This window comes from Polypterus senegalus, chromosome 2 (genome assembly GCF_016835505.1).
Source record: "Polypterus senegalus isolate Bchr_013 chromosome 2, ASM1683550v1, whole genome shotgun sequence".
Classification (NCBI taxonomy): Eukaryota; Metazoa; Chordata; class Cladistia; order Polypteriformes; family Polypteridae; genus Polypterus; species Polypterus senegalus.
Window position 1 is genome coordinate 262,614,149 of NC_053155.1, and position 23,654 is coordinate 262,637,802.

General features: G+C 38.1%; 1 protein-coding gene across 3 annotated transcripts in view; it reads left to right on the top strand.

Annotated features, from left to right (window-relative positions):
• The window catches only part of sgcg (sarcoglycan, gamma), a 525,990-nt gene that overhangs the window by 280,952 nt on the left and 221,384 nt on the right, over positions 1 to 23,654 (top strand). For all 3 annotated transcript variants that reach the window (XM_039745447.1, XM_039745445.1, XM_039745446.1), the window contains exon 4: positions 19,762 to 19,849. In XM_039745447.1, coding sequence (XP_039601381.1) covers positions 19,762 to 19,849 — 88 coding nt within the window. The remainder of the gene's footprint in view (positions 1 to 19,761; positions 19,850 to 23,654) is intronic.

The following is a 23,654-nucleotide window of genomic DNA, read 5'->3' on the forward strand; positions in this document are numbered from 1 at the left end:
TAGACACACTGTTTTTGCTAAAGACTTTGTGTGATGCACTAGCCTTCCTAAACTGCTTGGTTTTATCTAACATGTTTAGCCTGTTATGATAACATTTAATTCAAATTACTAATCTTTCATATTTCAACAAAATCAGTCAGAAAATATTCATGGTTAAAATATGATGCATTATCAATAAACTATCCAATGTTAAATGATTTGAATACTCTGGTTAGATTTGTTATTAAATGCTTTACTTCCTTGAAGTTACAGGACAATGCTTAAACCCAAGATCTAGGTGTCTGATATCTGATCCTCCAAACAGCCAGTCACATGTCTGCAACTAATTATATACAACATACTAACAATATCAAAATATTTAGTTATTGTCTGGAAAAAATGTTAAAAATGTAATATTTCATGATCTAAGTAACTTTAACCATGGTATGATTGTTAGTGGCAGATATTTCAGAAACAGCAGTATTTTCAGAAAGATTTACAAAAATTCTTAACAACTAAAAACTGAAATCTGTCATTCATATAAATATTCATACCCTTAATTCGGTACTTTGTAGAGGTTGCTTTAGCAGCAATTACAGTTTTTTTTTATAAGTTTCTGCAAACTTTACACTTCTGGAATTTGGCAGTTTATCTCATTGTTCATGGCAGATCCTCTCAGACTCTGTCAGATTGGATGTGAGGCATCTGTAAATTGCCATTTTTTGTTCTCTCCATAGGTGACCCTATGTGGTTTAAGTCTATGCTTTGCTTGGGACATTTATGGACATTCGGAGAGAATGGCAGAGACTTGTCCCAAAGTCACACCAGGATTGTCTTAGCTGTATCCTTTGGGTCACTGTTATGTTGAAAGGTGAACTGTCACCCAAGTCTGAGGTCGTGTCCACTCTGGAATAGTATTTTTTCAAGGACCTTTCAGTATTTGACCATATTCATCCTTCCCTCATGGCTCATCACTGGGATGGTATTAGACAAGTAAACAGCAGTTTATGCCAAAGAAAACTGCCAATTAATTAAAGGCCTGTTTATAATGACTGCTGATGACTATAACTAGTATATATAGGATAATAAATAACATAAAAAAATATAATGAACATATCACAAAATGGAAAAAAAATGGAAACACAGGTACCGTTGTAGTCAACTGTTATATTCAAAAAAGTGTACTTCACATGAACAAACTGATACTTAATTAACTGAGTGAAAATAGTTCAAGATATCCAAATAGAATAAATAAAAAATTAAAAATATAAAAAATGATGTAAAGAAGGATAAAAATGAAATGTCAACACATACATAACTGGAAATTGATAAAATAAGGTAGTCAAATAACAGAATACAACATGAATGTTACATATAGCTGCAGTGCATCAGGAAAAGGTCACACACTTTTCAAGGGCTTGCCCTTGTATTCTTCAGGACTATAAAAATAAATCTCTAAATAAAATAGAATAAGACAATATGTGATATGGGGAAGAACCAATAGGAAAAAGAGAAGCAATGAAAATCAAATACCTATTGCGTAAATGTCCAGTGTCACAGAAAAGGATTCTCATAGTAATAAAATTCTAATTAAAAAGGGAATAAAGCTAATCAGGAAAAAAGCAAAGAATAAATTATTTGTTTTAATGGCAGTGAAGGAAGGAGCGTCTCTTTCATCATAACTGGAGAAATTATTTCCCACTTCTGCTTTCAATATTATTTCATATCATTGGTATTTGAGAGCATAAATTAGACCCATCTTTTTTATGGTCTTGCCATAACATCTCATAGTTAAAGTGTTAATGATATACATGTACTTCGAAGAATAAGGGAGAGGGGATTCCCTCCTTTGTGGTAAACTACATGCAATATTGCATAGAGTTGGTGGTTCCCTTGGTGGTCAAACTGCGATGTGCCACACAAGCCAGACTCAGTGAAGTGCCAGTATGGTGTACTTGAAGCTTTATGTTATCCCCAACTGTCGACCCGCTGCCTGAGACTGTCCAGCCCCTTTGCTCCTTCTATGTTGCCACACGGGAAGAGGTGGAGGACGTCATCAGGAAAATGAAACCGTCTACCAGTTCCCTGGACCCTTTCCCCTCAGCCTTGCTGAAGGCCAACATTTCTGCTATTTCTACACTTATCACCAGGATTATAAACCAATCCCTTTTGGCTGGCCATATTCCTTCAGCACTAAAAACTGCTGTCATCAGACCTCTACTGAAAAAACTCACCCTGGATCCTGAAGTTTTGTCTAACTATAGACCCATCTCAAATCTTCCATTTCTTTTTAAAGTTCTGGAAAAAATAGTTGCAGTACAACTTCGTGGTCATCTCAAACTGAATAACCTGTTTGAAAAGTTTCAGTCTGGTTTTCGCCCTGGCCATAGCACCGAAACAGCCCTGGTCAGGGTCACAAATGACCTTCTGATGTCAGCAGATACTGGTTCTCCTTCTTTACTCATCCTCCTTGACCTGACAGCTGCTTTGATACAATTGATCATAATAATCTTCTTCACCGTCTGCAATACACCATTGGACTTTCAGGAACTGTTCAAAATTGGTTTACATCTTATTTGACCGGTAGAACTGAGTATGTCGCACTTGGCAGCGCAAAATCTCACACCCATAATGTTACCTGTGGTGTTCCACAGGGCTCTGTGTTGGGCCCCATCCTTTTCATCATTTATATGCTCCCCGTTGGAAGTGTCATTAGCAGACATGGTCTTTCTTTTCATTGTTATGCCGATGACACTCAGCTTTATCTTAGGACTACCCCCACCTCCTCTACTGCTCCTCTACCAACATCTACACTGACTATTTGTCTGGAGGAAATAGAGGCATGGATGAGGCTCAACTTCCTTCAGCTAAACAGATCTAAAACAGAAGCCATTTTAGTTGGCACACCATACCAGCTTCGTTCTTCTACCATCACCAGTATCACTTTTTCTGATAAAAAGATTCCTCTTTCAACATTTGTTACAAACTTGGGTGTTAAAATGGATTCTCAACTTACTTTTGACACCCACATTAAACATCTTTGTAAGTCATCTTTTCACCATCTCAGGAACATTGCTAAACTCCGCCAAACACTTTGTCTCGTCCAGGCTGGATTACTGTAATCGGCTCCTCATTGGGATTCCTGGCAAGAGTATCCAGAGACTCCAGTACATTCAGAACAGCGCTGCCAGGATCCTGATGAGGGTGCGAAAGCATAGCCACATCACTCCTATCTTGAAAACCCTTCACTGGCTCCCTGTACCATTTAGAATTGAGTACAAGGTTTCCCTCCTTACCCATCAGTGCATTTATGGATCTGCTCCCCTGTATTTACAGGAACTCCTTATCCCTCATACTTCCTCACGCACCCTTCGCTCTGTGCATGCTAACACTCTTCAAGTTCCCAGAACTAAGCTTAGCAGTATGGGTGATAGGGCCTTTTCTTCGGTGGCGCCAAGGCTGTGGAGCTCCCTCCCTGACTACTTGAGAGCCCCACAGTTGCCCGATGCCTTCAAACGAAACCTAAAAACGAAAAAAAGGAGAGACAACATGCCTTGGTCAGTTTAAACACTTGCCAAGCTCAGTAAAGGGGTCTCCCTTGGACAGAACACAGAGGAGGTGGACATTGTACATACCTCAGAATATTACTGCTGTTCACCTGTTCCTTTCTGTACAATGCTTATAACATTGAATACATTGCATGGGTCGCGTAAATGTTCAGTGCTGTGAATAATAAAGTTAAAAGAAACTGCAGTTCACTATATACTGCTTTTAATCTAAACCCTCCAAAACTTAATACTAATAATAGTACAAGATTATAAATCAAAGTTTTACATTCAAATCTGATTGAAACTACCATTTTTATAGGATGTGCAACAGGTGAAATTATATTTATACCCCAAATTTCAATTAGTTCTACTGATTACCTGTATGAATTCAGAACAATACAGTTTACTGTAAAACTGTGTTTTCCAGTGACCACCAGCAAAAGCCAAAGATAGTAGGAAAAGCAAGGATTAATCTACGATTGGAATGTTTTACTCGTGGGCAATTGTATAAAGCATACTCAAGAGTAGTAAGCACCAGTGAAGTAATAAAATTAACCTTGGATTTAAAAGAAGAAGAAGAAGCACAACTAACAATATTGTATGTACACTGAAATGTACTATAACTAAGGCCCAATATCTTAAGAAATTTCTGGGTAACGCAGCTAGTTTTAACTAAAGCTTTTCTGGTTCATGGACAGCTCTTTCGTTGTAAGACAAAAAAAAGTTCCTCGCATGCAAGTCACCGCCTCTCCTTCACTTTGCTTGACATCTGGTATGAGATTCTTGAGGTGATAAGTTGTGTTTGGTTGAGAATAGTCTCCAAAAAACTCCTTTTTGTTTTTCTGTGTCCAGAAGACTCTGTCCAGGATATCTTGTAATTCATTCAGATGAAATTTGCAAGCCTAAGCAGTGATGCAGTGATCTTTTCACAGAGAATGGCATTTATTTAGGATTACTCTTTGTTTTATTGTATAAAATCGTAGGTGACCCTATTTTCCACTTTTATACTCTTTATGATGTACACTTTACCAGAATTTCTTAAAACCTATACTCTTACCACACTGTCCGGTACTTTAGCTCAGCACTTCCTCCCCCTTCCCTTTCCATATCTATAACCTCAAGCAATTAGATAATGTAAAAAAATAAGCAGGAGTTAAGTTACGTAAGTTATGTAAGTCTACATAATTTAATTTAATTGCATATCACTGATAATATGTCCAAATTATAAGCATAGTTCAATGTGAATGTTGGTTACAAACCAAACCATAGAACCTGATATTGCTAGGTGTGTAGTTTCAGGCAGTACATAAACTTGTAGTTACACTTTATTCTTTCTGGTCAACTAGTTTCTGGTCAGCTTCCTTCAGGACGGAAAAATGGCAGAGAGAGTATGTCTTTGCAACTCTTTGCCCTGCAGCTCCTGACACACACACAACAATGCACAACTCCTTTTTGGTCAATTCAGCAATAAATCGGCTCTGGAAAACTTAATTCACCCAACCCACAAAACCCCCTACTCCCAGTCTAGCTTTTCTGTAGCTTCGAACAAATAAGAAAAGAAGGATGCAATTAAATCTCAAAACTGGCCCTGATAGTTCTCTTCTTTTCAATTAAACTGTGGTCATTTCTCACTCTAACAAAAGGTCTCAACTGATCATTGAAATTGTAGATGCCCCAAGCAAGGACTGGGCCATAAAGCTTTCTTGCATTTTTTAAAAGTTCGAGATTGCTAGACATTAACAAAAAATGATTAAACTATATTCTTTATATTCTTCTCCAGTACAGTATTTCATAAAGTCATTACTGCGTAAAGTCTTTTTCTGACAGTAGAATCATAACATTTACCCTGTAGATGTAGGCCTGGATGTAGCTTTTAAGTTCTTTGCAACACTTTTAGCGCATCATATAGATCTGATATTTAGGGGAATTTACAGGGACATCTAGTCCTAGAAGATTATCAGCTGTCTGGAATGTTCTCCATGTGTAAATACTTCTCACTATACAGTGATGAACTTTAGACTGTTTTAAAGTGGACTTATAACTATTGTCAAACTAATCAGCAGAAACACTTGACTGTCAGAGAACATTCCAGGTATCTTTGGAATGGTGCTAAAACCTGGTGAAATGATTTGGACCAGACTACCAAAAGCAACATCAATATCAAAGTGGTAGCAGTTCCTGATCATATGAAACAAATGTACTTGATTATTAGCACCTTTCTATATTACACACGGCTTCTGGATATTGGTGCATGTTTTATGAAAAAGTAATGACAAAGTGAAATCTGTTTTGTGCTGTTTGTCTCCTGGTGTTAGGGGTTTTCTGTAATTTTAGGACTTGGTTAATTGTTAGTAATGTCATGACATATAAAACATAGAATTGAAGGATGTGCATTTACTTTTTCATTTGATTATTTTACTTAAGGCAATATATACAGGTATAGTCTGAAAAAGGCTGAATCATCAAGCCTTTGTGTTTCTAGCTTTTTTTTCTAACCATTTTGACTCATAAATATATACATGTATGTAGATATGTTATATAATATTATATATACAGGGGCAGAATGGAACTGTTTTTCAGCCCTACAGTGATATGATACAGACCAGCCCATCCTCACATTTGGGCATTATCTCTAGACTGCCATGTTAACTGGCAACAAAAGAACAGAGACATACAACTCCTAATTAAACTGTCTCTTGCACTTTTCAAAGCACTTATGTAGATGTTGGTGTAAGCAGGTGTCATTTTTACTAAGGAGCAACAAATTGCCCTGGTCAGGAGTATTGTCTTATAGAGTATAGGTAGCTTCAGCTGTATACCTTTCATCGTTAATTTAATTTAATATATATATAGATATAGATATAGATATAGATAGATAGATAGAATATATATATATATATATATATATATATATATATAAGGGTGGCGCAGTGGTAGCGCTGCTGCCTCGCAGTTAGGACACCCAGGTTCGCTTCCCGGGACCTCCCTGCGTGGAGTTTGCATGTTCTCCCCGTGTCTGCGGGTTTCCTCCGGGTGCTCGGTTTCCTCCCACAGTCCAAAGACATGCAGGTTAGATGGATTGGCGATTCTAAATTGGCCCTAGTGTGTGCTTGGTGTGTGGGTGTGTTTGAGTGTGTCCTGTGGTGGGTTGGCACCCTGCCCAGGATTGTTTCCTGCCTTGTGCCCTGTGTTGGCTGGGATTGGCTCCAGCAGACCCCTGTGACCCTGTGTTCGGATTCAGCGGGTTAGAAAATGGATGGATGGATATATATAGATATATATATAGATACACACAGACATTTAAGAAAAAAGGTTTACCAGAGGACACTTTTTTCTATGCTCTTAAAAGTATATGATAAAAGCATTTTGCATCATGTTTGAAGTTTATGTCTCAGACATTAAATGCAACCAGGCACTATTGATTATATGGCTTCAGGGTATGAAAAACATTTTCCAAATCCCTCACATAATGTTATTTACTGAGAATACAGGGAGGGTGAATAATAATGAGAATAACATTAAAGTATAGAAAATGGGTCTTAAAAGATACCCTGGTGAAAACAAAATACAGCTCTTTCATAGACTGATGTATTCTGCAAATGAGACTGATACATAAAATGTGCTGTCATACATAAACTTCATATCATTGTTCTGTTTTTCATAACTGGGACAAGAAATGCAATAGGAATCTGAATCTATTGCAGCCTTAATAGTAGAGCAATAATCTTGTGACCAACACAAAAATTACACCAGAAGGTTTTCTCTTCATCCTTATAAAGTGATCTGAAAAAAATCATGTTACATTTAGCTATTCAGCCATAGCTATATGTGCTTATATAAAGGAGCCAATGATTGTTTAGGCTCATCTTATTGAATGTAATTTTCTTTGAGTAATCATAGGCATAAACTCACTGGCTTGTGAAAGGACAGCATGACAGAGTACTTTCTTGATTTATTGCATTTAATCTAATGTGTCATTTATTACAAAAAAAAGGTAGGACTTCTTTCCAAAGTAACCCCCACCAATATATTTGTACAGATACTGCTGAAAAACCTTTTGTTAAAAGACTTTGAGTTGAAATCCATATTAATATGTCTGTTGTACAGTATTTTATGCCTATATAGTGCCATCCTTTCTGTGAATGAGTAACACAATATTAGATTCTGCTGCAAAAAATATGTACTTGAAATTGCAACATTTTTAATAGGTACAGCACATATGTTTGATCTTATGGACCACTTTGTTTTACCTAATTTTAAATAGTATGAAAGGACATCATCCAGTAGAACACAGAATTTTAAATGACAAATGTCTTCATTATTAATGGCATTTATTGTGAGTCCAGATTTTTGGGATAGCTTTCAATTTATGCTGTCATGTTTTTTTCCCAAGACTTCAGGAGTAGAGCACAAATTGCTGTAGTGTTCACCGCAAAATGAGGCATTCATCACTAGTAAAATAGTTGCTTTATGAAAACTTTTTTGTAAAAAGTCAAAGTGGTTAAAAGCACAACAGCAGGTTCATGCTGTGAATCAGTTTTAAACCTTGGTAATGGTAATGTATAAGAGTCTTCTTAGATATCGTGGTATGAGCTATGATTATTGGGTGTATTGTTTACCACATGAACCATTGTTAAAAAAATGAAATGCATTGCTTGCTGATAATTAATAACGATTGTGAGTGAGAGAAGGTAATACAGTTTTTTAGAATAATCCATCTATTGCATTTATTTCACTGTAATCTGTACTACTACTAATACTGGACATGCTTATTCCAGTTCCGAGTCCCTAGGCATAAGTCAGAAATTATATCTTGAAACTCCACCATAAGTCATATTTACACTCGCACACAATGTCACTTATCCTGTACAGGGTATTTCAGAATCACCAATTAACCAAACTCAAGAAATGCTGTAGTACAGATAGAGTTACTAATTTGGGATTTTCAAGAAAAGTAGTCTGATATCTAATGACTAATAATGTGCAACCACACTGAAATCGCTTCACCTAAAGTTTTCTAAAATCTTAGAAATGTTCTTCAAAACTGATCTAGTTTTGAGTGAATTATAATCGTAAAATGGTCATTTTATGTGTCACTGATGGCTAGGGAATGGTCTGCCAATTATGCTAGACGGAATACTGCCACCACAAATGTGACCTGAGCTGTGAGGCAGCAGTGCTATCCATTCTGTCACCATGCCTCCCTGAGATAAAATTATTAGAATAATATACCAGAACTATAACATTTCTTTCAGATAGGAAGCATGAATTCACTAAGGCTTTCCCTCTATACAGGTACTCACATATCTCAAAATGAATGGTAGTTTTTTTGCTTTCCTGATTCTTTTACTCGTTCACTGCTGCTGCTACCAAATAAGTGTTGCACTAAAGCATATGGGTTCAACAGAGTGCAACTAAAGCCTGCAATACCTATGACATCAGTAATGGAGCAGTCAAAACATTAGTCATAGAACCCAAGCAACGTCAGTCTCGGAACGTCCACAGCATCGACCTGACCAAACATTGACAACATGATTAAAACGCCCTTTCCGAGCGTCACTCATATCATGCCCTCTGTGATTTCCAAGTGTCACTTGCATTGTGCCCTCTGTGAAAAAGAGGCTTATTACTAAGTAGCCTGAAACTGTAAGAATTAGTGCTTTGCTCTTTCTTGTCTTAATCAACTGCATATCGCTCTGGGTAATATTCCTTCTGTGTGCATATTTTGAATTTTAATGTATTTGTTAGTCTTCCACTAATTTTTATCCCACTACTAGAGATCAGCATTATATACTTGGCGGGGCTGTCCCATCCAATGTTGGATGTCACACTGGCCTTGCATCTTGAGCTCCTGTGGAAAAAAGGGTAATCTAAGCCAGCCACATGGTGAAATTCCAGGAAATTATTCAGCAAATGAGGTGTCAAGGTCAACAACGATGACAGCATTTTTAGTACAAAAACCATTTTGGTGAACACTATTAATGAAAAATGCTTGCAAGTTTATACATTTGAGAAATGTTGCAGATGCGGTATGTTTCCCTTAACAATTTGTTAATGTTGTTGCTTTTTCCATGCAGTTTACTTTTTAAACAAATGCAAATCTGTTTTCTTCAATGCCAAAGGTGTTAACAGTGTGCATGGTGTTCTTGTTTTACTTGGATATTAAAAACTACTAAATTAATGCTTAAGACATTTACAAAGTCACCTGTTTTGTAAAACCTCAATGTTTGCAGTAAATGTTATAAATTATTGGTATTTCAAAATATTTCAGCCTGTTTAATCAAAAATCAAGTACCGAGTATGTAAATTCTAGGTATAATGTAGGGTAACTAATTTCTATAACATTTAAAAAATTACCTCAACTAAATAAATAAAGCATACTGGTTGATTGGGAGCAGAAGAGAAAATCGTCATTTTATTCTTCAAAAAGAAAGAAATTGTTCACAGACTGCTGCCCATAGATTCTGGTGATGGAAAATAATAAAGCAGCAGGAAAGGTCAATTTAAAACTCAGCATGTAGATTAGAAAAGGGACTGTCTGATTGCTGAGACACTCCAAGTATTCAAACTATAGAAAGAGTTTAATTTAGACACAATTCTGATCCAACCAGTGCCCCATAAATTAGAAGTATAACTTACACCATAAAAAATAACATTGGCAAAACTGTAATAAAAGTGGGCATTTCAGGTAAAACTCAGTTGGCTATATTTTTAGCTTCAGTCCTTCAAGAATCTCTTCTTGACATATTCTATTAAGTATCTGTCTTCTCATTGTTTCAGTGCATTGTCTGTGAATTAATGGGATTTTTCTCTTTTTTGACAAGATTCTTCTCCTTTTTCATTATTAGTGTTTTATTAAACTCTTTGCATTCCACTACAGTTTCACATTTCTCTTTTATTTTTCACCTTCTTTTGCATCTCATGTTATCTAACAATTTTTCACTCGTTGGATCTTACTTTTGCTATGCAGTTGTAAAATCATCATTTTGATGATCAGTTTTAGTTCATTTCAGCAGCTCACTTACCAGATCCATTATGCTTGTTGCTGTAATAGCGCTACACTGTCCTTGATCATATTAATACATTAAATGCATATAGGTACTGTGCATTTTCTTAGTGTGCAATACAACCACCATACCGATTTGATTATTAATATAGTTTCTTGTTCCATTGCAAAGTACTGTACATTGAAATTGTTACTTGCATGTCTGACCTACAAGCAACACTATTATTAGTTAAAAGTAGTCCAAATCTTTATACATTGTGGACACGACCCGGACACAGACAGGCAGACATGTTGTAATCCACCACCACACGTTTATTTACAACTATTATATACAAGTTTCCAGTGCACACAAACCCCAAACACAGTCCTAGCCACACAATGCCTTCTCTTCGGGCCGCCTCCACTCTCTCTTCTCCTGTCTTGTCCTGCCTCCACCCGACTCCAGCCTCGAATGAAGGGAGACGGCCCCTTTTATATCATCCTGGATGAGCTCCAGGTGTTTCCCAGCATTCCTCCCTGGACATGCCCCTGTGTGGCGGAAATGCCAGCTGTTCTCCCGGAAGCTCTCCGGGTGTCCCTTCTCTTCTTCCCCCCCAGCACTTCCTGGTGTGGCGGAAGAGCTGAGGTCCAGGGTCCCCAAGGCATTGGGCGCCCCCTGGCGGTGACCACGGGTCCCTACAGGGTTGGGCTTCCAAGCCCTCTACCCGTGGCCCCCAAAGCAACCAGGATGGCAGCCCCCACGTGATCCAGGGCGGGCGTAGACCCTCTTCTGGTCCCGCAAGGCGTCCCGGCCGGGTCGTTGCCCCTGGCATCCCTGACAACATGTTTGGGAATTTAAAAGTGTTTTGATCTGTATATTTTATTTTTTTATCTGATAGTTTTTATGTATTTATTCAGTTCAGTAAACTTGTTTTTAACTCGCAGTTGTGAGACATGCCCGGACACCATCAGACAGACACCGCATCTTTATCAATAGGTCCTTTATTTTTTCCTCCATCTTTAACACACAACTCAGTCCCACACAGTCCACTGGGCCTTCTTGCCCCAATCACCTTGATACCAGGCCTCTCTCACTCTGTCCCTTAGACCACCTTTCCTCTGTCTCTCCCTGGGAACCTTGTTCTGCTCCCATTCCCAACTCTAGCTCCCAGACTGTAGGAACGTGGGCCCTTTTATCCTTTTATTTTCACCCGGATGTGCTCCAGGTGCTCCCTCTGACGTCACTTCCTGGTGTGGCGGAAGAGCACTTGGAAGCACTCCGGGTGTCCCTGGAGGGCTTCTACTCCATCTTCCCGGGTGTGGCGGAAGTAAATCAATCCTGGGCCCTCTGAGACTTGGTGGCCCCTGGCAGTGACCACAGGTTCCAATAGGCATAAGCCTCCTTATTCCTCTCCTGTGGCCCTCCTCTGTTCCAGGGCGGTTGCCCCCTCGTGGCCCGGAGGACGTACACTAGTCTTCTAAAGTTTTAGGACACCCTCTTTTAGAGTTATAAAAAAGGAGCTATTTTCAGAGAACAAGTAGTGGGATAGCAACCTACAGCTTTTCTGCCACAAAGGAAGTTAAATATGCCATCCATCCATCCATCCATCCATTATCCAACCCGCTGAATCCAAACAAACAATTCAAACAATTCCTGTTGGTATCCCAACTTTTGTTGAATACTTGCAAAATACTTTGTCTTTAAAAAACATGTGTTTGTACACCTTCTGAAACATTACTTGAACAATATTGACCTGTATATTGCTATCATAATGGGGAGAAAAAAGTCGAGAACACAGACAGATCATTATAACCCTTAAAAGTGTAGGTCTTTTCTAAGAGAAATTGCAAAGAAAGTCAAGGTGCCAGTGAGTACTGTTTCCTACTCCATCAAAAGGGACTTGGAAACTGGATAAACTTTGGCAGGATCAGCTTTGGATGAACAGAATCAGATGACAAGTTTCTGAGAGTCAACAGCTTGCCTCACAGTAAAACATCTTCAAGCAAAGCTTAGAAGTGGCCAGAGTATGCAAATTGTTAATCCATTACTTGTTCTCTGGAAAATACCTTTTTGTATAACTATAAAAGGAAATTAATTTTATTATTATTTTTTTTTTTTTTACCTCAGGTCATCTTACCTTTCTGCCATTGCAGGTTGTTCAGGTCAGGTCAGGTTGGGAAGCATGCACTGGTACATCACGCTGCAGCATCCACCACACAACAAAAGAGCTTGGGATCCCGGTTGGCAAACCCCAAGGCAGACACACTGTCTAGTCCCACCCTCCAGAAATGACCATCTATCTGCTGCAGCCAGGTGTTACATGGGTGTCCCCTTGGCCTGGTACAGCCACTTGGGTAATCAACACCCTTGGGGAATTACGCCACATGGCCGTAGTGCTGTAACTGACAACGCTCCCTCACAATGTAGGTAATGTGTCTTATTCGGGATTCTGTGAGCAACTGCTTGTTCGACACAAAGTCTAATCCGAAGAGACATAGTACTGAAGAAGACCATATTTATTAGGTGTACCTTGCTCATACTGGGTTGGATCCCTTTGTGTCTTCAGAACTGTTGGAATTCTTAGTGGCATAGATTCAACACGTTGCTGGAAAGATTCCTCAGGAATTTTGGTCTATATTGACATGATAGCATCACGCACTTGTTACAGATTTGTCTGCAGCACATCCATGATTTGAATCTCCCATTCCACCACACCCTAAAGATGGTCTATTGGATTGAGATCTGGTGACTGTGGAGGCCATTTAAGTACAGAGAACTCATTTTCATGTTCAAGAAACCAGTTTGGTGTGATTTGAGCTTTGTGACATGGCTTGTTATCCTGCTGGAAGTGGATACATTGGGGTCATACTGTAAGGGGATTGACATGGTCAGGAACAATATTTGGTAAGGCTGTAAGATTTAAGCAATGCTCAATTGGTACTAAGGGGCCCAAAGTGTGACAAGAAAATATCCCCCACACAATTACACCACCACAACCAGCCTGAACCATTGATTCATGGCAGGATGGATCCATGCTTTTGTGTTGTTGATGCCAAATTCTGACCCTACCATATGAATGTTGCAGCAGAAGTCAAGACTCATTAGACCAGGCAATATTTTTCTGATCTTCTATTCTCCAATTTTGGATGGCCTGTATGAATTGTAGCCTCAGTTGCTAATTCTTAGCAGTGTGGCACCAGTGTGATGTCCTGCTACTGTAGCCCATCTGCTTCATGTTCGACATGTTGTGCATTCAGAGATGATCTTCTCCATACCTCAGTTGTAACGAGTGGTTATTTGAGTTACTGTTATCTTTCTGTCAGCTCAAACCGGTCTGGTCATTCTCCTCAGTCCTTTGGCATCAACAAGTCATTTTTTCACAGAGAATTGCCACACACTGGATATTTTCCCTTTTTCAGACCATTCTGTGTAAACCCTAGAGATGGTTGTGGATAAAAATTCCAATAGATCAGCAGTTTCTGAAATACTCAGACCAGTCCATCTGGCGCCAACAACGATACCAACAACCATCACTTAAATCACCTTTCTTCCCCATTCTGATGCTCAGTGTGAACTTCAGCAGGTTGTCTTCTGGCAGGTGATCTTTTATACGTATGACATGGAAGTGGTGTAGAGCTACAAGAACCTGGGGGTTCACATAAACAACATACTGGTCTGGTCTGACAACACAGTGGCACAATAAATAAAGGAACCAAGCAGACTGTAATTCCTAATGAGATTAAGGTCTTCTGATGTATGCAGCAAGTTGCTGGAAATGTTCTGTCAGTCCATAGTAGCCAGTGTGGTCTTCTATGCTGCTGTCTCCTGGAGAAGCAACCTGAGAACAAAATATCAATGCCAAAACAAACTTATCAGGAAAACCTGCTTAATCACAGAGTTAACCCTTGAAGCTGTTGTGGAAAGCAAGATGATGACCAATTTGGATGCCATCATGAAAATTTACCTCTGCTCTCTCCAGGAGGCACTCTTTATGTGCAGTTTTAGCCATAGGCTCATTCAACCATGGTGTGCTAAGAAGCACGGCTGGGGGGGTTTTCTGCCCACTGCTTTTATGAATTTCATGCAGTTCAATGTTTTCACCCATTGTACTTGTTAAGTTCGTTTCACATACATTTATTTTTATTCATTTATTTATCAATTGATTAATCGGCTATATTATCTGTCCTGTGAGTCTGTATTCTTGTTTTTTGTTTCTGCTACTGTATGCATCTGAATTTCTCAATGGGATTAATGAAGTTTATCTAATCTAATCTAATATGTAAAAGAATGCTGTTACTTGTAAATTTTAAATGATGTACATGTTTTAGGTATGCCTGGAAATGATATGAGTACTTTTTAAATAAGGTTTGTTTATGAACATAAAATGGAATCAGTCAATCTGAATGAAACTTGGCACAGTTGTTATGATGATTAATTCATTTTAAAAAATTTACATTCATTGCAAATATTAATTATTTTATTATGCCAAACTGTGGCACGAATGGTCATGGACAATACAAAATTACAAGATATTATTCTTCTGTTTAATTAAATATTGGTCTTCTTTATATTACTTATATATATATATATATATTATATACTCTTCAGAAAATTAACGGAACACTTTTTAATCAGTGTATAACATCAAGTCAGTTAAACTTCTGGCATATTAATCTGGTCAGTAAAGTAGCAGAAGGGGTTGTTAATCAGTTCCAGCTGTTTTGGGTGTTAATGAAATTAACAATAAGTGCCCTACAGGGCTAACAATGAAACAACCCCCAAAACAGGAATGATGGAGGCCACTGACATTTTTCCCTCCTCAACTTTTCTGACTGTTTTTTCACTAGTTTTGTATTTGGCTACAGCCAGTGTCACTACTGGTAGCATGAGATGATACCTGGACTCTACAGAGGTTGCATAAGTAGTCCATCTTCTCCACGATATCACATCAATATGTGCTATTGCCAGAAAGTTTGCTGTGTGTCCCAGCACAGTCTCAAGGGCATGGAGGAGATTCCAGGAGACAGTCTGTTACTCTAGGAGAGCTAGACAGGGCCGTAGAAAGTCCTTAACCCATCAGCAGGACCGGTATCTGCTCCTTTGGGCAAGGGCACTACCAGAGCCCTGCATAATGACCTCGATCAGGCCACTGGTGTGAATGTCTCTGATCAAACAGTCAAGAAAGACTTCATTAGGGTGGCCTGAGGGCCCGACATCCTTGAATGGGCCCTGTGCTCACTGCCTGGCACTGTGGAGCTCGATTGACATTTGCTTTACAATACCAGAATTGGCAGGTCCACCACTAGTGCCCTGTGCTTTTCACAGATGACAGCAGGTTCACCCTCAGCAGATGTGACAGACATGAAAGGGTCTGGAGAAGCTGTGGAGAACGTTATGCTGCCTGTAACATCGTGCAGCATGACTGGTTTGGTGGTGGGTCAGTGATGGTCTGGGGAGGCATATACATTGAGGGACGCATAGACCTCTTCAGGCTAGACAACGACACCTTGACTGCCATTAGGTATTGGGATGAAATCCTTGGACCCATTTTCAGAACCTATGCTGGTGCAGTGGGTCCTATGTTCCTCCTGGTGCACGACAATGTGCCTGGCCTCATGTGGCAAGAGTATGCAGGCAGTTCCTGGAAAGTAATTACTATGGCCCCTAAAAAAGTTAGCAGTGAGGGTAGCAAAGCAAAGAGAAGCTTATATGTTATACAATTGAGCCAATTGAGGAAATAATAATGAAACATAAAAGAAGGGTATGGTATAGCCAAGACAACAACAAGCACATTTTTGGAAAATAAAAATGTGTTTATCTCTTCTGTGCATTGATTTCAATGGTTATAAAATTATTTTTATTATTAGTCATGTGTATAAAGGTATAAATAAGCATCAATCCTATTTGCATCATTTGTTATGTGGAAATTCGATTTGAAATTTGACCAAATCGAAACTCAATTAACCTTCTGGAACAGATCAAGTTCATGTTCCGAGGTACCACTGTATATGTATATTATGTTGTGTTTCTCTTCCTGTTATAGTTTATGCTGCTTTCAGAGTGTATTCATCTCTAAGGTTATTTTGTATTTAATAAAAGTGCCATTTTAGTTTATGTCTGTTTGGAATTCTTTTCATGTTCTGTCATCTGTCACTTGGTGCCCCCTCCTTACCAGCATGTTTACCACATCATTTACAATAGTAGTAGTTTAAAATGTACAGTTTTAATGTAGTGTCTCCTTTCATAATTTGTGATTACTGTTATTATAAGAATTCATGTTTATATAAAAGAATGGCTTAATTACTCTAAAGTGACAGGTCTTAATGGTTTGTTAACATTTTAAAAACATCTTGATGAGATTTTTATTACAATGTTATAATTTAGTGGAGACAATGCATCTCTTGTCTTAAGGCAAGAGAGGCTCCACAATTACTCATTCACAGTACAGCCGTGAAGTTGTCTTTTTTCTGAGCCTGATAAAACATCTGTTATGTCACCCACCTGAATTTTAATATCTAAGCTGACTGCACCCAGAATGTGTTGTATATTATTAGCCTTGTGTGTCCTTTGCATAATCAAGTATGCAGTAAACCTTAATAGTGTTTTTATTGCTTTTAAAAGTTGAGGCACCTTTTCACACTGTCTTGAACATTTTCGAGAAAGAAAGAGAGAGACAGAAAGATATAGAAACAGTTGTGAAAGAAAGCTTTGTAACATAGTTCATTAAAGCAGATTTTGATGAAATGGAGCTGCTGTTTCAAAATCTGGCTTGCCTACTAAATGGCAAAGTATTAAACTGTAAGACAGGGCCAATCAAAATGGTTATAAAAAATAATGATTTGAATTTTAATCACTAATGTATTGCATAATTTGAAACTCTTTACACAGTTTTGAAATTTTTTACACATCTTAATATGACATTGCCTTATTTCATCACAAGCTTAAATTGTATTGGTTAAGGGGGCATGGGGTTGATTTTGTAGCCTTTTTTCTACAAGTTGTGTATACCTACTTATTTACATTAAACGGTGCTTCTAGTACTGCGAGTATGCTTGAATTATCTTACTCTACCAAATATCCATCCATCCATTATCCAACCCGCTATATCCTAACTACAGGGTCACGGGGGTCTGCTGGAGCCAAACCCAGCCAACAAAGGGCGCAAGGCAGGAAACAAACCCCGGGCAGGGTGCCAGCCCACCGCAGTCTACCAGATATTTTAAAGCATAAGAAAAGCAAACACAGCCTTGCATAAGAATGCAAGGTGCTTTGCAAACAAAGCACAGCACCACCTATACTGTATTGAAAGCTCAGTAACATATATATGTATTTCTAAAGCATACATAGTCATTACTAAAACAACTTACAAGCTATCATAGGAAGGCTATAAGAAAATAAAGACTAAAAACTAAAACATATGCACAAGATCTGTTAACAATAAACACTGCTGCAGCCCTAAGGCTTTGTTCAGGTTCACTGTGCCCAGTCAGTTTCAACAAGCACCTGGCCTTTCACATGCAGAAGACAGCAACAAGCAACTAGTCCACACAAAGATGTATTTACTTATGCTTCCTTTGTTTTGTGGGCTGTTTTTCAATGTGGACATCCTTAGTGAAATTTGTGTCTTCAAATAAAATTAACTATCATCTTCTCCAGAAAGAGGTTCCTGCCCACTTAGTAAAAACAAACATTTTCAGGTGACGAAATATACAGAGACTTTCTGCAAACACTCTTCATGACAGGATTCTCTCAAACTGTCTCTGTTAATCTCTCCTACCAACTTTTCTGTGACACTTGCTGTCACCCAATCAATCAATCAACATTTATTTATATAGCACATATTCATACAAAAAAATGTAGCTCAAAGTGCTTTACAAAATGAATAGAAAAATAGAAGACACAACAAAAAATAAACAAAAGTCAACATTAATTAACATAGAATAAGAGTAAGGTCCGATGGCCAGGGTGGACAGAAAAAACAAAAAAACTCCAAAGGCTGGAGAAAAAAATAAAATCTGTAGGGGTTCCAGACCAAGAGACCGCCCAGTCCCCTCTGGGCAATCTACCTAACATAAGTCAAACAGTCCTCTTTGTATTTAGGGTTTTCATGGAAGGACCTGATGATGGTGGTCACGTAGACTTCTGGCTTTCAGTCCATCAATGTTGGTGCATCATGATGCTTTGAGTAGGTGGTGGTGGCGCAGGCCGCCACCACAAAGAAACCGGAAAAAGAAACAGAAGAGAGAGTAGGGGTCAGTATGGATTTTGGAGCCACTGTGAATAGTTATTATGAAGAATTGAACATACAGAGTATCAGTATTAAGTTAAAGTGAAGTTATAAAAAGGCCATGTTAAAGTAATGTGTTTTCAGCAGTGTTTTAAAGTGCTCTACTGTATTTGCCTGGCGAATTCCCAAAGTTCTTTTGACATGCGTGTCTCCCTCATCCCAAGATTTATCAGGGCTATGAGCAGCTAGACAAAGCATGATAAAGAGGATGCTGGACAGTGAGAGAAGCCATTAGTAATTTGGCAAAAACCTTGTGATGTTTAGCGAATAAAAGATTTGCTACAGGTGACAGTTTCCACATCTACTTTATATGAATGTTGAAATCCCACATCAACACTGTATGATTACAATTTATGGCTATGTCAGATAATAGGATGTCAAATTCAGTCATGATCAATGAATATGGTCTCAGTGGTCTGTAAATTAATAATACAATTGTGTTAGATTCTGTTTTAATATCTAATGTGAGAACATCAAACAATGTAAATTCACCTACATTTTTAGAAAGGTTATGCACTTCATCACATAGAATTTTTGCAAGGCCATGTCATAGACCTTGAGCTATAAAGGAATGTAAAAACATTGCTGCCTCAACAAAGGGAATCATGTCAGACTTGCTAAGCCAAGTTTTAGTAAGAAGACTTAGTGTAGTGTTATTCACCAAAATAGCTTTATTTCCAAAGAAGTAAATGTTAAACAAACAGTATTTTAAACTATTGGACATTTTGGTTTAGTTTAATACTTTTTATTTTAATTTGAATTAAATTATTAATACAGACAACCCGTGTTGAGGATTTGATTTAAATTTTATGTTTAATTATATTTTTGCTTTTTATTAGAGTTAGATATAGTCTATTCATCTATTTTATACACCTGATTGATTAATATATTAACTGTGTATTTTTCACTTCTTATTTAATTTTATTGAATTTTTACATACTCTTATTTTTTGTCTTTTCAGGATTCATCTTTGCTTCTTCATTCCTCACAAAACATAACACTTAATGCACGTAATATGAATGGTGATGTGACGGGCAGATTAACAGTAGGTAAGATAACATTTAGCATTAGAGAGTAAATAAAAATGATTACAAAAACTGGGAAAAATTGAAAGAATTTCTTGTTCTAAAACATTACACATTACTGAATTCTCTATGGTGAAGACAAGAAGATCCTTGTTTTAAATATCCACTTGAGAAAGGATATTGACAAACTTTTGCTTGTTTGTGTATCTTATTTATCCTTTGGTTGCTTTATGTGATCATTTATAATTGAACAGTGTTAATCATTTGCACCATTAATCAAGTGCCACACTAATTACTGCCAATTGTAACAATGCATAGTTACACTATGGTCACTCAGGCCACTCACACACTAACTATTAGGTGACTACATTTTCAGTTTACTCTTAGCTCTCTTCTCTAATGTGGTAACAGAAGTAAACCAAACAACATTACATGCATATATGCATAAACAGACATATTAAGGTAAACAAAAAAGAAATGAATGTCAACTGCTAACATAATCAAATCACAGCACTTTGTGACAACAGAAGGGAGATAGAAAAAAAAACACTCTACTTAACAGTGTTTCAGGAGAAGATAAACATGTTGGGACCTACAGTCCTTTACAAAAGGCAGAGGCACTGTTTTGGCAACTGTGCATCATTCTCATGGCCATTGTACTATATCTAAAGTACACACTGAAATCCACAATAGTGAAAACTGAAGTATAATAAATACCATTGTCAATACCCAGATATAAACATACATGTGACATACTACTTAACCAGTGAAAATACTCTGAACTCTTAATTTTTCATATATTTTCTGTGAAGAAGGTGATTTGAGTTATTTACAACTACAGTAAATCTGTCTATCTGTTTGACTGTGCGTGTAATAGTATACCTACAAGAAACTCAATTTGATTGTTATTTTTGGATTTTGTGGGTAAAGGGTGTAATTTTCAGTATATCTTTTATTTGTAAAGAACACCATAATGCTTCAAGAAATTTGAGTGATCTTAATATGGTTCACAGCCAAACTAAAAACCTATGCAGTTTGTATGAAGAAATGTTGCATGTTTGAAAAATTACACATTGGTATATAGTAATATTTTTTTCAGCAGTGTCTCCTTTTTAGCACAAGGCTTATTGCCATGCTCATTTATCAGAGAGGGATCCTCCTTACAAAAAATAGTAGAAAATGGAAAAATTTGGGACTATTTAGACCACAGCAGACAGGCATACTCTTGTGCTTTACCTGAAGATCTAGGCCATCATCAAAGTTCGTTCTGTCTGTCTGTCTCAAGGAGAGAACCAGCAACTTTGGGCATGTAAAATCTAATGCTTTAGCCATTTAGTTATATTATTCATTCCTAAACATGACTTGGGTTCAGCCTTTGATCTTGATGTATCTCTGAGTTCACCAAAGCTTGGAGACTTTGATTTAATTCTTTTTCCTGAGACTTTCTGAGACTCCTGATCTTCTGGTTGATGCTTGACTGTTCACACACCATATGCTTAAATCCACAGAGAGTAGATAGCTATTTAAAATTTTGTTTTTTTTTTTTTTTACCTTATGTGGATCTTTTGAAATTAATTTACAGTAATGTTTCGTATCTGCTTTGTCACATCTTTAATAATGTCATCCAAGAGTGTGTCCCACTGATTGTGTCTATGGGTGCCTTTCTAATTGTAGGGTTGATGAGAAACATGCATTAATTTGTAAAATTAATTAATTAAGGGACAAGCTGAGGATAGCTCCTGAACCGCTCCTAAAAATACAATGATATGCTTTCTTTTTGGAAAGATGTTATTGTTGGTCACTGTGCTACAGTTTGGAGATGTTCTGTATAGCTTACCTTCTGATGGATGCCAAATGTGGGATAAACTGAAGCCAGAATACGGATTCCTAATTATGGAATGACTAGCAAAATACCCGCGTTTCGCAGCGGAGAAGTCGTGTGTTAAAGAAGTTATGAAAAAGAAAAGGAAACATTTTAAAAATAATGTAACATGATTGTCAAAGTAATTGTTTTGTGTATTTGGCTGCAGCGTCATGAAGTTATTTTCGTCTAGCTGCATCAGAAAATGTACCACAATGTCTGACACGCCTCCTTTTTACTGTTTTCTCACAGCTTTGATTGCTGCTGTTATAATCGGTTTGAGTGTACATATATATATATATATATTGTAGTGACCCGGCAGCCAGCGCTGGCGGCATGATGCATTGTGGGTAATTTATGTTACCCACAGAGTTTACTGTTGTGCTAAATTAGCAAGGCAATCGAATTATTGTTCCTGTTGTAATTGTTGTATGTGTTTGTGTTCAACTGATAGGGTGGGTTTGGGTTATTGCCGTCCGGGGTTACTAAATTGTAAATAGTTACCATCAATGAGAAAGGTGGCTTCGTTAATGACCCTGGCAATGGCTATGCAATGAGATTGAGCTTTGTTTTCTGACTATCTGCTTAATAAAGAGATACAACAGGAAAGAGCTGTGTTATTGCTAAGATTTCATCTAAGCAATGATTGCCGAGACACTCGGAGTCGTGCGGTGTATGGGACACGAGTGCTCGCTGGCTTAATGAGCTAGGTACAGCTGCGTGCATGGCGCTGGCATTCCACTGGCTGACCAGCTTGGGGGAAGTGCACGGCTGAGTACGGCTCTGAAAACTTTAAGACTCAACCACGGGTACAGGCCAAAAGTTTGGACACACCTCCTCATTCAATGTGTTGAAAAATAAATGATCGTCCAACTAACCTGACTTCTGCACAACCCTGATAAGGCACACCTGTGAAGTGAAAACCATTTCTGGTGACTACCTGTTGAAGCTCATCGAGAGAATGCCAAGAGTGTGAAAAGCAGTAATCAGAGCAAAGGTAGACTGGAAAGACCAGTGTGTTTACAGTTGTCTGGGCTATAGCTCATGGGAAGGGGGAAAAAAATTAAAAGTGTTTACTTTCACTTAAGGCAGAAGCGCAGTCAGCGTCTCAAAGGCCGGCACAGCTACGCACGCGCGTGACCGCGCATGCCAGCTGCCCGACTTTTGTAGTATTTTTGCAGTGCAGGAAACGCCACTTTTTGCAGACACGTTCACGTGAGCAAAACTCTCCGCGCTCTTTAGAGGTCTTGCTTTCTCTGCGACTGCGCTCATAGTCAGTTCACGTGAGCCGCTCGGAGTACATGCATCAAAGCTTCTGAGCTGTGCCTGTGCTATCTAGTGCGATCTTGCGATGTCCACGGTGTTATTTAATGTTAGCTAAGACCCGGCACTTAAAAGTTTCTCGCTACAGCAAGTTTAACTCCGTTACAAAGTGATCCAAAGTCTCGTTTATACCTCGTGTCTTCTCAATAAACTTGTATCTCATGAATAAAGTATTCGGCGTTTTTCTTCAGCACTCTTTGGGGGCTCTTCCTTCTTTTCTAGGTACTGCGGTCACAGTCAGTTCACGTGATTACCATTAGCGTCCATTACATTATATGGAGAAAAATAGGTTCCAGTTATGACCATTACGCCTAGAATTTCGAAATGAAACCTGCCCAAGTTTTGTAAGTAAGCTGTAAGGAATGAGCCTGCCAAATTTCAGCCTTCTACCTAACACGGGAAGTTGGAGAATTAGTGATGAGTGAGTGAGTGAGTGAGTGAGTGAGTCAGTCAATGAGGGCTTTGCCTTTTATTAGTATAGATTACATTTTAATTTTGTTTATTCTGTTTGCTTAGTAAAATGTAAGATGTTAAGTTCATGGAATGGATAATAAGCCATTGAGTGCTTAGCTATTGACAGCACCATGTTTGATATTTCCAGTAAATTTACTGTTTTCCTTATTTGTGCAAGTAAAATCTAATCCT